At 36.3% G+C, this 15,646-nt stretch overlaps 1 protein-coding gene across 1 annotated transcript; it reads right to left on the reverse strand.

The window, feature by feature from the left end:
* LOC109708402 (protein PHYTOCHROME KINASE SUBSTRATE 1-like) lies at positions 3,637 to 5,633 on the reverse strand. Its single transcript, XM_020230126.1, has one exon. The coding sequence runs from the start codon at positions 5,488 to 5,490 to the stop codon at positions 3,856 to 3,858; it is 1,635 nt and encodes a 544-aa protein (XP_020085715.1). The 5' UTR covers positions 5,491 to 5,633; the 3' UTR covers positions 3,637 to 3,855.

Consider the following 15,646-nt stretch of genomic DNA (forward strand, 5'->3'; position numbering starts at 1 on the left):
CATAGACCCCCCACATCACCGAATCGTAGACACATGAGCATGGGGAGGGCTCATATCCAAATTGGTTTGGGTTTCACCACCGTCCAATCGACACGTGGCAGCGCCCACGTGGCATCCCCAAAGCCCAATAGAACGAGAATATGCACAGGCCAGGTTCACCACGTCAGCAGAAAAAGCAACCCTCAAATGTTTATGAATGACGTGGAAGACCATGTCTACGCAATTGTTTTTTTTTGTTTTGTTTTGTTTTTGTTTTTTTTTCTTTTCGCAATTGTTACTCCAATCCAACCGAGGTCGTGGACCAGACTAGAGGAAACAGCTCACATGCGACGGCCACGCCCAGCCCACATGGCCAACCCCGCACCGAGTTTGGATACTGGCCAAATACGGTGAATGACGCGGTAAATAATTTATCGTATTCAATTTAATTTTCATACTCATTTAATACTTACGTGTCGTTTACGTAGCTAAATATAACTAATTTTATAAATATAAAATTTATAGTACTATTTATAAATTTTTTTTTTTTTTGTGACGGCTAAATGCAGGAAAAAAAAAAGCCCGGCTTAAAATTATCCGGCCCGACAAAGAAGATAATGCGCATTTTGGGTATGGACGCAACCTACGTGGTCGCATGCGGACCACTCGTTCTTATAAAATAATACGCTTTTGCGTACTTATGCTCATGCACTTCGTATTGCACGTAGAATTTGATCTGCATGGTGCACGAGTTTTGTACTTTTGTGCGACCTTATATGTACGTATATGTACATATATACCGAGATGTGTGTATAAGTAGATGTACCTCACTTAATATATGACTCCTTGATTTTAATGCCAACAGTTGATAACCTTCAAAAAATGTGGTTAGTTGGAGACGAGAGTTGCGTTCTCTGTTCGGATGAGTCCAAGACGATATATGACCTTTTTGCGATTTGTAAAATTACCACATTGTCGTCGACGCGCCTTTTACCTAGCTAATAAGTCATCCATACAAAATTGCAATTCAGTTGGCAAGCTTTGAGAAGTGAGCCGAATCAAAGGTGGTACTTTAGAGATCTAGAAGGGAGTCAATGACAATCGCCGTTACTTACTTGATGGGTTCTGTGATTAGAGCAGAATAAAAGAATATTTCAAAAAAAAAAAAAGCACATCATGAGACAAATGTTGGTGGAGATCCAATCCTGCAGGATTTTTTGGAATACGTACGTAGACACCCCTATAATTTTTATTTTTATTTAGCCCAACTGCCACACCATTATAGTTTAGTCCATCTTTTAAATGAATGAATTAGCAGTAGTATGCTATCATTCTCTCTCTCTCAAAAAAAGAAGAATTTATATATATATATGTAATAACTTTGTATCGTAAATTTCTTTTCTCTGTGACATTACTAATGGATTGGAAATTACTGTATGAGTGGATCGACCAAAATGTCCAAAAATAAATGCGCGACCTTAAATGGGTTCCCGCAAGATAATGAAATGTTGCTCAGTGATGCAACATCCTCATATATGAGCACCAGTAAAAGTAAAAGCTTTTGGACTTAAAAAGAGATCTGAATTAAACTAGAGCTAGCGAAAATAGATGTGACCTGTGAGAAGCATGTTGCATGGCGTGTTTTAGTCTCTGTTCATAGTGTGTAAATGGTTTAAGAAGTGGACTTTATACTCCACATTCAATATATGATTCAAATAAATGAATGTGTGGGACAACTGAGACAGGCTATTTGTGTACATTTTTCATTAATTTTAAGCTAATTTGAACTGAGACAAGTTGTTTGTGTGCACTTTTTCGTTAGTTTTTAAGTTAATTTGAGTGGTCATGCATCGATATATAACAAGATCAATTAAGCTTAAATATGCCATGCATATATATTTATGTATGTTTCTAAATGACAAATGGTTCAAAATTATAAATTCGGATCTGATTAAGAACGTACTAATTAATAAACTATAGTATTATTAAGTCATGAAAAACATATAATAGTGTCACGGGAAAGAGATCATCAAGGAGATGACGAAGATAATTAGAACGACAAGAAAAAGGAGAGATCAAAAAGATGGCCAAAGAATTAATTAGTTTAGACCAAATTAATTAAATCTCAAACACCACAACAAAATATTGAGTTCTTATAATTACTCCAAATCCAACGGCTCCTGCTGTTTCTGCAAGCCAAATCGCCTCGAGGAACGGTCAAAAAAGAAGGTTAGGAACTTTTTCCAAGATAATTCATCTCAGTGACGTGACGTTCACTTTGTTCGTCAATGATAAAAAAGGTTTACAAGGAATATTTAAATGCACTACGATTACTATATTTATGTATAGATATATAGAATAAACTGCACAACCAGTTTCGTGAACGTTGATTCGCGTTTCATTATGTTCAAGCCTTTGATTTCAACATTTGAAACCATGCATGAACCTTTAATAAGATTTCGATTAAGTGGCTAGTTAAACTTTTAAAAGTATTTCAATTATATCCTTACGTTGCTTCAAAAGACTTTAAAAGCACAATTAGCATCAAAAGATTTGTATATTTTTTTGAAGTGTACAGTGAATTAACGTTGCTTCTCTCGCTCTCTCTCACACACACACATAAGAAATATATATATATATAGTTTGATATGTCTGTGTTACTGTGTACATGATGATTGCACGAATTATGAGAAGCATTTTCCTACACTCGTTTATCTCTCGACCCACGCATATCCACGACACGATCTGCGTCCTCTTTTTTCGCGGTTATGCTTACCTAGCTTGCATTTGAACTTTCACATTTGATGAAAACGAGAATCCACACGTGCATGTACCTTTTTAATTCTCTCAACGTGCAACGTGTAATGTTTAAAATATATAGGCACCGTTTGAATTGGGATAAGGGGTATACCCAAACATTAATTTTTTACTCGAGAATAATAATTTTCAGTTATCTATAATAATCGGGTATAATTATTTCCACCAACACCTTCATTTTCTATATATAATTATCTATTATTTTTCTTATTCCATATTATTTATCAAAACGTTATTTTTTTTATCTCCGGAAACAATCTAATTTTCATTCAAACGCTATTTTTCTTATCCCCATACTTCTACCTATCCTTGTAATAATTAGTTCTTACTTATACCGAAACCAAACGCTACCATAGGGAATTGAAACTCATAAAATATTAATTTAAGTTTTTGTTCAATTTGCAATGTGTCATCTTAACTCAAAACATTAAAAATTATCACCAATAATTAGCAATTTTGTTGTAATTAATTAGTCATAAAACCTTCATTTCTAGCAATTGATTTGTACGTACGTACGTTCATAATCGTGTACGTGGATTACAACAAAAAAATTATAGACATGATAAAATAATTTAAAGTTTGGGTGACAAGTTACAACTCGGACAAAAGTTTATGAGATTATGGAGAATTTTTGTCGCTTTTGGATGATGCTTTTATATATACGAACTTTGTCGTTTTTCATTCAGTTTTTCTCATCATCGCTTATGAAGTATAATATGTAATCAGACATTTGTTAATTCTTTTCTACTTTATTAGCTATGATTAAAAGTGATTACCTTTCCACATTAATTAATTAGCGCCTACCAAAAGATAGAAACTATTTTATTGGTTCCTTGCATAGTACACACAATATATCGCTCTTTTATTTTGGAAAAAATTAACACATCTTTATTATTACATCATTATCAAAACTTTGCCAAATGAACTTCAAAAAGCTACACAAATGACCGTACGTACTCCACAATAATCTAACACACCCGATGACCAAATCAAAGCACCCATTATGTATAATTCGTGTATTACATATGGTCGATGAGCGATTGATTAGACTGTCTCTGTCTACCGGGTCACAACCGGCCGGCTCAACCGCGCCGATTGGCACCGAACCTGGTTAGTGTTCCCTAGCCTCGCCAAGCCTAAACCCAAGCCCGAGGCCCGGTCCGGCTCGTCCAAGTAAACCGGGACCCCGACCGGGCGGCGCTGGTCCGGCACGAACCGGACCGGGTTCGGACCCACGCTCACCGCCTTCTCGCATCGGCAGCTCATGAGCAAACCCCCGCCGGCGCCGGCGGTTCCCTTCTTCTTGGACGAGGCGGCGGCGGCGGCGCCGCTGACGGCGGCGGCGAAGCGGTCGTGCTCGGCCTGGAGGAACCGGAACTCGTCGAACTCGGACGCGGCGCTGGAGAAGTTGGCCACGCTCGCGCGGTCGAAGCCCTCGGCGGTGGCCACGCTCCACTCGACGCTCGCCTCGCTCGGCGCGTAGCCCCACTCGCTCGGCGCCGACTCCTCCATGCTCTTCCTGAAGCCGGCGCCGAGTCCTCCGGGCCGCCTCGGCTCGTCGTCGAGCGAGTCCCTGCGGCGGTACGCGGCGCACGACGTGGAGAAGCTCTCGATCTCGAACAGGTCCGAGCTCGCGTCGCTCCCCACCTCGTCCGCCTCCGCCGACTTCTTGTGGAGCTCCGCCGACTTTCTCAGCGCCGCCACCACCGCGGCGGCCTCCTCCTCCGCGGGGCGGAACACCTCCAGCGAGTCGCGCGGGGGGTCGTCGATCGAACACGTGGTGGGCGGCGCGCCGAGCACCGGGAACGAGAACGCCCCGGGCTCCGCGAACGCTCTCCTCCGCCCCATCTCAAGCGAGAAAGGCGGCGGCTTCTTCGGGGAGAAAAAGGCGTCGCCTTTGCCCCAATTCCCGGGGGTTATCTTCACCTTCGTTATCCCCTCCACCTCCGCTTCGCTCCTCGTGGTCTCTTCTTCTCCTACCGGTGGTGGTACCTGATCCGCCCGGTTGAAGGGGCCGAGCTCCCCTGCTTCGGCGCTAAGCTTCTTGGGCCCGAAGGCGCGTTTGGCGTCGAAGCTGGAGGGGATCGGGCTGCTCCTGGGCTCGGAGTAGCGCTCCTCGACGTCCACGGACTTCCAACCCGCGCACGGGCACCTGCGCCCGAAGCGGCCGCGGCGCCGCGCCGCCCCCGCCTTGGAGCGGGGGTCGGTGGTGTTGTTGTTGGAGGAGGAGGAGGAGGAGGAGGGGGGGAAAGGCCTCACCTTTACGGCGACGGCGCCCGGGGGGTTGACAAGGAGGCCCGAGCGGCTGTTCCAGCTGGCCTCGGAGGAGGCGGTGGGGGTGGCGTAGGGCCCGATGCGCGAGCTCCTCCCGTAGCCGTCGACGGAGGAGGAGACGGAGGAGCCGCGCGGGTTCGCGGAAAGGCCGCACCTTTCGAGGGCCGGGGAGGCGGCGGCGGCGACCACGGCGCGCTTCGCGACGGCGTCGTGGGCGGCGGCGCCGTCGCTGAAGTAGCGCTCGGCGTCGAAGATGCTCAGCTCGGCGTCGTCGGGGCGTGGCGCGGGGGCGCCGCCGAGGAAGGGGGAGGGTTTGGGGGGGACGGAGAGGTAGAAGGGGGAGTTGGAGTTGAAGTGGGGGCGCGGAGAAGAGAGGCTACTGCCATTGTTGAAGCTCGGTGTGATCCTGTAGCGCTCCATTGCGAGTGGGGGAGAGAGAGCGAAGGGAATGTGTGTCGCTGCTTTACAGGGGAGGTGTATATGTAGTGGTTCGGCCCCGACTTTACTACAACACCGTAGAATACGGTGCCGTATACATGCATACCCGGTTCGTACGGTATACACGCAAAGTGATAGTATAATGATATTGTAAAAGAAAAATAAGTATATTAATTCAGAGTTGAGTTAGAATACTTATAAAAGTATTATGTGAGTGGTGCTTTTGAGTTTTTAGTCATTGAATTGAAAGATGTGAGGTTGAGATGATGATGGTAGGTGAAATAGTGTTTGATCCAATGGCTATTAGTAATCAAGGAGTAGATTCAATGACTAAAAATCTAGTAGCATCATGAGAATAATATTTGTAAAAGTATTCTAGCTCAATTCATTAATTCATCCTAAATTTACATCACGTAAGTCATGTAGGATATATATCGATTGAGGTTGGAGAAGAGTCGAATCAATCACAGTATCATAATTTCATACTAAAATTATATTAAAATAAATTATATATATATATAGTTATTTAAATTTAATTGAATATTATTATTTTTATATAAAATAATAATAATTTTGTTGTGCCGAATCAAGACTCAAATAGATCGATAGCTGGGAATGGTAGTTTTTTTAGAAGTATTGTAGCAATGCTTGTTAGCTAATGAAGTGCAAACCCTATTGTATTGTTTAACATGGGATCCTGTAAGTTTTATGATTGAGTGCTTAATTTCATGCGTATATAAATTAGAGTTTTAGTAAAATTAATCAACCAGTTTTATATACGTCACAACTAGTTAATTATATTTTGAGCAAGCTCATTAATTGAATTTTGAAATTATTGGCAAATTCATTCTAAGGTACTATTGCATTACTATTTAGAATTTGAATGGTTGCAGCACATATAGACGTACAGAATTTACATTTACAATTTGGTGGTTAAAGTTTAAAATTTATAATCTTAGTGTTATTCCAGCAAAAGCTCGTGAATCGCAATATAAATATTAAATAGAGATCTTGTTCTAGCTAAGAGTTGTTGTTCCATCACAATAACTGTGGTATATATGTCACATTGCATGAGAGAGACCTAATTTTAATTAAGCTCCTCAAATACATTAAATATTTTAAATAATTAAAATTGAAATTCTTGAGAATCATCTTATTGGCCAATGTACTAATAACAAAGATAAATATGCGCAAGTTGAGATATAGTTTTCGTATTCCTTTTGTATGCCTTCTTCTCTAGTCAACCAGAAAGAAATATTAAAGTTCTTTTGGCCTAATTATAACATTTTTTTTAAAAAAAAATATGTCATTTGATAATTAAGTTTTTTGAATTGATTTTTTAAATAACGTAGTATCAGAGTCAGTTTTAAGCTCCACTGAGGTGTTGAATATTGAATCTCGACCTCTCTGCCATGTAATAGTAGAACTTTCTATTTCTTCTTGTCTTTTTGTTATTTTTTCTCTTAGTGCATGTGGAGGTATATTTGATCTTCTCAACGTGCATAAATGGTGGCGTTTAAACCAATTTTGGATCGTGTACTATCATATTGGTCTTCTGACTAAAATGGTATAAAAGTAATTAAGAGCTTCTCAACTTAAGTTATTACATCGTATTTCAAAAATTAGAACAAAAATTTTAAATTAAAGTTTCTATTTTGAAAAATTTAGTATCCTTGTGTGCTAAATATCTAGTTGCTGCTAGGGATGGCAATCAAACTCGCTGTTTGCGAGCCAGCTCGTGTTCGGCTCGAAATGAGCTCGAGATCGAATTGCTCGTTTAGTANAAATAGTGTAAAATATGCACCGTTTATACATATATTGTATAATTTTTATAGTATGTTGTAATATAATATATTATTTTCGCGTAATATACTAAACTGTGCGTAATTTAGTGTAAAAATCATGCAAAATATGTATTAACAATGCATATGTTGCACTACTTATACAGATATTGCACTATTTTGATGAGTTTGTTGCACTATTTGAGAGGATGTTGCACTCTTTCATCTTACTAATTATTCTTTATTTTTTTATTTTGTCTTGAATGAGGTTTTTCGTTTCACGAGAAAGGTACATATAATTATGGCTTAGCAGTTGTCATTTCAAGAAGTTTTACACTTAGTGACTTAACAGTTGTATTTTTCTAGGCGTTTAAAGCATATAATTTTTATGCATTTTGACAGAAGAGTTGTTTGGTCATCCTTCTAAAAATTCGGTCCGAATCTGCAAAAACTAAAAAGGTGGCCCACTTTTGCAAAAACATAAAATTAGTGGATTTTTTTATACAAATTGGCCTTTAAAATATTATATAAATTAATCAGTACATTATCAGATCACATAGAAACTCTATATTGCGAGGTACTGCTACAAAATTATCAAATATTATCTTTATATATTAATAATGCTAATGTGCTGGTACTATAATGTAAAGAAATTTAAATAATTAACTCATGCAATATCAATTGTGACTATATCAGTAGCATATATAAGATATTCATCTAAAAATATTATATAAATTAATCAGTACATTGTTAGATCACATAGGAACTCTATATTGCGAGAGTACTGCTACAAAATTATCAAATATTATCTTTATATATTAATAATGCTAATGTGCTGGTACTATAATGTAAAGAAATTTAATTGATTAACTCATGCAATATCAATTGTGACTATATCAGTAGCATATATAAGATATTCATCTAAAAAGAATCTAAAGTATTTCCTTACTGGGACCCTTTTTGATCACTTGGTCTAAAGTTGAGGGCCCAATTGATTCTCTTTCCATGTGGAACACATGGTTTGTGAATTGAGGAGCCCCATTAAAAGTGCCTACAGAGTTCAAGATCAACATTCCAACTACCTCCTCTTTTTCCTAGAAACTGGTCCAAAGGGAAGCAGCCACTAAGCTAGGGTTTGGTCTTTGTACATGTGTAAGTCTTCATCACTTGTTGTCCTTTCCTATCCCCTTGGCAACTAAGATTGATTGTCAGTTTTTGCTGATGTGGATACAGCAACCAAACACAGAGAGAGAGAGAGAGAGAGAGAGAGAGACTGCATGTGATGACTCTGTCCACCAACACTGATAACTTGTCGAGTCTAAAATATTAATACAAAATATTTAAATTCAGTTATTAGCTAATAATATGCTATACAGCTACACATAAATTTCTCACACATATTCATGTTATCTGATGTGGAACTATTAAAGCGTCAAATAAAATTGTATCAAGAGAGAAAGAGCTGCTATAATTTTATTTAAAAACTATTTCTCAATTGTATTGTTAAAAAAAAAAGCAAAATACAATTATAAAATAACTTTAATATTTTTGATAGCATAAGGTTTAGGTTCTTGTTTTTGAGCCTCATTATTTTATTTTGTCTCTCTGGTGAAGCAAAAGAGTATTAAAAGTTATTGATGCTGAAACATGCATGACCCAAAAATAATGAAAAGGCAGAGCTGAAACCAGTATTCCTGCATGGAGTAGGGGTGTAAAAGAGCCGAACACGAGCGAGCTAGGGCCGGCTCATATTCAGCTCGTTTAATAAACGAGCCGAACACGAGCTGGGGTCAGCTCCCTCGTGTTCGGCTTGATAACAGCTCGAATACATATATTTTATATTTATATAATTTATTTAATTTATATTTTTATATATAAATAAATAATTATATAATATATTATTTTTATTATTTATTTTTTAGCAAAATAAAAATATAAATAGGAGCTTAATTATAAAAAGACTCATTTATATGTAAAGTTTCAACTATTAGATCAAAGTCTAATTGATAAAATTTTATAAATTTATTTTTTATATATATTTAACATAATCCTTTTTAATTTATTGTTCATTGGCCAGCTCGTGAGCCAACTTGTGAATTTTTCGGCTCGATACTTTAACAAGCCAGCTCGTGTTCTGCTTATTTAATAAACGAGCCGAACACAAGCCGACCCCAGCTCGTTCGTGTTCAGCTCGTATACACCCCTTGTTGCTGCTGCTCAGAATATCCAAATAACCAAAAAATTAAATAAATGGCACTCCAACTCTACAATTATTGAAATAACCACATGGATTCCACGTGACAAAGCTAATACAAACGGGAGATGAATCTCATCCATGTCCACACAGATTACACCATGGTGAAGCCATTTTTGGCGACACAGCAGGTACATCACATGATGTGTTTGTCACAAAATGTTTTAAATGGAATTATTTTGCATGGGCTCGCACAAATTAAATTTTGTTCCACCCTTATACATGTTTAGTTTTTCCATATTATGTATGAATACATACATGGTACTCTTTTTGGCCTTGTACTTGTGCATGCATGTACATGTACATATCTATTAATCTGTATGAATTATCGATATTTTTTTTGTTACGTGACAAGTTTTTTTTTTTATCCTCACCAGCGTTTTTTGTTTTTCCTTCTCTACTAAATGTTTAATTAATGCATCTAAATGGTCTTCACTATAATAGAATTAGATTATAGGAACACATGTTTGGGACACTTTTATGTAAGTGTCTCATTTATACCAAAATTTTTTAAAAAAATTTACTAATGACTAAGTATAAAGCACAATCCAACCAAAAATAAAATGTTACTCTACTCAACCCATCCCATCCAGCCCATTCGGCCCGATGACAAACAGAAAAAAAAAGAAAAAGAAAAATTGATTACTATCTCCCTTCTTCCCTCACGCAATCCACTGAAATTCTAGACGAAGATCCCTTCCCTCTCGTCCTCCTCCGCTACCGCAGCCAACGAGGTAGAGTTTCGGTGGTTGGTAAATGCTTAAATAAGTATTGGTAAATTAACAACACTCTTTTTAGCTTATAGCGACACTTTTTAACTCTTTAACTCTTTAACTCTTTAACTGTCACTATATACCTAGCGACTCCACATTTGATAACACTTTTTGAAAGCGTCGGTAATTTAGCCAGCAGCACTTTTTTTAACCTGTACCGATATTTAAAAGTGTCACTATAGACCGTTTTTGTTGTAGTGTCTCATTACTCTAGTACTAAATTTTCAATTAATACATCTAAATAGTTCCACAGTCACTTATAATTTTCACTTTTCCATCTCCAATTAATTCATCATAACTCTTTTCCTTTCCTCTATTAGATTTTTAATTAATACATCCAAACGGTTCCAAATGATACGCTGACATCTACAATTCTTACCTTTTTATCTCAAATTAATTCATTAATTAACTCTCCCTCAGCTTTTCCTGTATACAGTCACCTCCCTCCCACTTCCTCACTAATGCGAGCCCACCTCCCCCTTCGCCACGGTTGAAGGGATTGTTGTTCCTGTCACTGTCGACGTTGTCGCCGAAGAAGGCGTTGTTAGGCCCATCCCCACCACCAACCGAGAGGGACTTTGGTGATGTGACAAGTGAGATACACAATAAAATATTTAGCATCCTCTTATTATTAATTACTTCTCCAGTTTTTACTTGCTGCAAAGTGCGGGACTCTTCATTATTAACAACATGATGCTAATAAATTCATGAAACTCATATGTAGTAGATGCAATTAACCTGTTATTACCAAGCATATATTTATTCTGCAAGAATGAGTTGGTATGGTTGGTAATTTCTAGTATGTATTTCTTGTTTAATGCATTTCCACTTAATTGAAGCTTACCAAGTGATTCTATCATAATTCCACTACAAGTAGTGTTCAGATTTTCACAAAGGTCGAAAATAAAAATCCTAGTTCGGAGAATTAATACATATTCGAAAAATGAACTACAAAAAGTAAATGCAAAAAAAATACAGCACACAAGCATTTCATGTGATTTGTGATCTATTGGCCTATACATACATGATTGAAAAGTTAACCCACTATTCTGTTAGAAGCGGATTCGGGTCATGATCGTGACCGACCCGCTATATTAAATTCAAATACTAATTAATGTCCATTATGATAGGTTAGATGCATGCAACAACAACAATCACTTTAACAAAGCTTAATTTTGTTGTGTTTTAAGCACTATTTCTATAAACAATAGTGCAAACTCCATGCTTCTTGGAGAGTTAAATACTATACATAAGATGAGATTGGACCACTTTCTGAGTGATAATACATTAAGCCAATCTTTTAATTAATGCAATAGATAATAGAGTTGAATGAACCCTCTTATTCTTTTTTAGGGACAATTGCTCGTATGCCTCTGAAAAATTCTAGACTTTTTTATTTGTCTCTCTTAAAAGCTAATATAAAAATATAATTTAATATTTTTGAATTTTTTCAAATAGAGTTAAATTCTGTTAGGAATGGCCATTATTTTACCTTCTTAAATATACGCTTTTGCCGTCACTTACTTTTCTTATTTGTCCTTAAGTCAGGAACAAAAGAGGTATTTTAACTTTCTTTTAACTCTGATAGAAATTTAACTCGGGTTTAACCCAAGACGACTTAACGGGTACTAACAGCGGGATTATTTTAAATAATGAAGAAATATACTAGGAGTATATTTGAAATAAAAAAAAATGTAAGAGTATATAAGATATTTCAGAAAATTTGAGAGATATATAGATAATTAATTATCCCTTTTGTTTATATATTTCTTTTGTTCATTTGAGGAGACAAGGTGAAGGAGCTAAAATATAGACTAAATTACTGCAACTCAAACTATGAAAATGAAATTGAAATCGAGGTCAAAATTGTTGTTTTAAATTTAATTACAACTAGCCTAAAAAAATGAGATTCATTTAATTTTTGCCCCTAAGCCACATATAATTAATCTAAAAGAATCAATGTTTTCATATGATAATTTTAGAGACTACTTCTAGCTGTAATTTGTCCTTTAATTCCAGAGTAATGTACATTGTCTAAGCAACTTTACAATAAAATAAAACAAATCAATGTGATTTGAAGACACAATACATATGATTACGGTTAAGGGTAAATAATTAGGTTCTGAATTTTACGTTAGCAACTAGATTTATCAAATCTGATCAATATTTTCTAAATTCGACAGGATTTGATATATATAAGAGTATAGTAGCCCTACTCTCTCTCTCTCTCTCTCTCTCTCTATATATATATATATATATATATATATATAGAATTAGACTACTATACTATTTATAGTACCGGAGCTCTGGTACTACAGTTTTGTTTTCGATCTTAGGGTGTTCAAATTAACGATCCACATCGTTAAATATGATCTAGAGTATATAAAGTTCTTAGAAATAAAATTTTAGCTTGTCCCGACATCGTTTACTTAGTAAATAAATTATGTCAAAATGAATGATGAAAATTAAATAATCTTTAAAATTTGAGCATAGGATTTTTAAATTCAAGATTAAGAATGTTAGCCTTAATTTAGATAGTTTAAAGTATTTTCTATCAAAATTTGAAGAAATTTAGATTCTTCTACACCGTTAAACTCCAAACTCGCCATAGTAGCTATTGAAAATTGACAATTTTGAAATGGTTTGATCATAAAGTAAAATATGTCAAAAAAATACAAAATTTTATTTCTAAAAACTTTAAATATCTTAGATTAGTTTTAACGGTGTGAATCGTTAATTTGAACATCCTAAGATCTAAAACGGGACTATAGTACCGGAGCCCCGGTACTATAGATAGTATAGGAGACTAGCTCTCTCTCTCTCTATATATATATAATTTATTGCTTCAAAATACAATTACATTTTTTTTCTTTTTTTTGCTCTTTATGTCAGAAAAGGTACAAAAAGCTGTATCAAAGGGCAAGGTGAATTAATGAATAGCTATCCCCATCAGGAAAATGTAGCTAATTCATAGTATTTTCCACAATTGTTCTTAAAAAATTATAGTAGTATTTTCCACATTTATGTAAAAAAGCTCAGGTCAATCCCTCTCTCAAAACCTAGCAAGTAAGCATTAATCAAAGTGGTAGGATTGAACGAAACTGATGACATCAGGGGAGACGTCCGATGTCTTTGGGTCGGAACTACTGAAAACCCAGTTGATTCGTTGAGAACACAAGACTTGATCGTCCTGACTGTGATTTAGTGGGTGGTCTGGACGGATAGAAACAATTTTATTTTTCAAGAAAAATCGTCTAGTGCTATCCGGTCTTTAGAACGTATTAAATTACTGGCCAGCAATTAGACCGTACTGCTCTAATGTGTCGCTAGAATTTTTTTGCTAAACTTGTTTCTTCTTTTTGCTTTTTAATTTATACCTTTTTTTGCCGGTTTCTTAAAGACCTAAGCTGCTTTCATTTTATACATTCAGTTCATTTGGCTTAATGAATAAAACAGGTAACGTGCTACATATTTTCCAGAAAAAAAAAATCAAATCTCTCTCTATCTCTCATCCTTAGTCCAATAAAAAAAGATATAATGTTGTGGAGGCTAATCATCCACATAGCTCTAGGTGTGTGGGCTCCGAAGGTGGTCCTTCTTAGAATCACACTAAGCACTTTAAAAAACCCTAGCTAAGGTGCCCAAATCACAATCTTAAAGCACACGCAAGGGGCCCCTTCTCAAGCCAGGGAAAGCACAGCTGTTCCCTGTTGTGACATTAGAAAGCTACAAGTCCCAAGTGTCCTTTTGCAAAATGACCATAAAATGTGCAGGGCATGAGCATTATAATAGATTTTGCCTTATCTTTAAATTTCAAACACCCTAACACTTTGTCACAAATCTATCTCACATGTGATGTTATAGTGCCATAGTATTTTTATGTTGAAATGTCCAATATAATTTGTTGGTTATCTTGGTATTGAGTCCGATTATTATACTTTTATGTGTATAAATACTTTTGTATATTTATAAATTTTTAACCATTAAATCTACTTCTTTGATCATTACCACCAGTTAGATTATACTATTCAACCAACTACTCAAACTTAGTTTGGTATTGAGATCTATCTAATGCTGTTAGATAAAATAGAGTTAGAAAAAAAGCATATAGAGATATGCTTCTGCGTTCTCCAGTAGACCGCAGAAAATATAGTATAACCGATTCATCGCGATATGCGGAACGCAATATTACGTACGGAAACAAACAGGGTATTTTTCTACCGTAGTTTCTCACCGCACGTAACGCAATCTCCCCGCAATTCCAAACGAAGCCTCACTCAACCCTAGAAAATCACTATTATCCTAATCGGGACCACTATCATCCTAACCGAAAATCTCTTCATCCAACGGACAAAGGGATCTATACCCATGAATACAGAAGAGTCTATATTCATAAGAGCATAGTAGTCATACTTCTTGATATTAATCTATGAAGATAATGGAACTTTGATCAAAATCGATTTATGTATTAAAATAAAGCTCTATCAAGGACATCATAAGATTTTGGAAATTGAGTAGATGTGGAGCTCCCACAACCACCACGTATTTATCTGTCCATTACTATAAGCATGTTATACAATTTATCAGAAGATTATTTTCAATAATATATTAGTTAAAATAATGATGCCAGGTGATACGATATTTAAGGTAAAACTATAATGCAATGCCATCTAATAATTGAGACACCATATTAAAATTTTTGTCACATATTAGGGGAATGTTTAAGATTGTCACATAAATACATACATACCCGTAGTTTAAATCTGTCTTATTTTAGTGGGACTTAGTAAGAGCACCATAATTATTGGCCAGTACTGGATGTCATTTTCTTTCCAAGGAAGATGCATGATGTCTATATATAACACTTTGGTGGTTAAAGGGTCAATGTAATGTCAATCAACAAATTAATGCGACGTATGAGATACAATAATTAATAAGATATAACCAAGTTAGAACTGTAGCTATGGATGCTATAGATAGTGATTGACATGGGAGCTCCTCTAAGGTCCCGTTTGTTCTGGTGTAAGTGGAGTGATGGAACTCAAGTTCCATCACTTCTGTTATTTGTTTTGATATAAGTGAAAAATATAATGTAACTCAAGTTACGTTACAGCTCCACTTCACCTACCCTCAACTTCCTCCTCTAAAGTACCGAACTCAACTTTCACTACACTCAACCTCCTCTAAAAAATTTATTAAACAGTAAAACCTAAACTCTACTTCCTTTATAATGGGTTAGAATTACCTTATTTATAATAAATTAAGATTATCTTTAAATAATAATAAAAAAATTAATTATATAATAGATTAAATTTTATAGTGATAAATTT

The sequence above is a fragment of the Ananas comosus genome, linkage group 4 (assembly GCF_001540865.1).
Source record: "Ananas comosus cultivar F153 linkage group 4, ASM154086v1, whole genome shotgun sequence".
Classification (NCBI taxonomy): domain Eukaryota; kingdom Viridiplantae; phylum Streptophyta; class Magnoliopsida; order Poales; family Bromeliaceae; genus Ananas; species Ananas comosus.

What these genes read in the sequence shown, in the direction of transcription:
- LOC109708402 (XM_020230126.1), bottom strand. Translation starts at nt 5,490, where the DNA reads ATGGAGCGCTACAGGATCACACCGAGCTTCAACAATGGCAGTAGCCTC.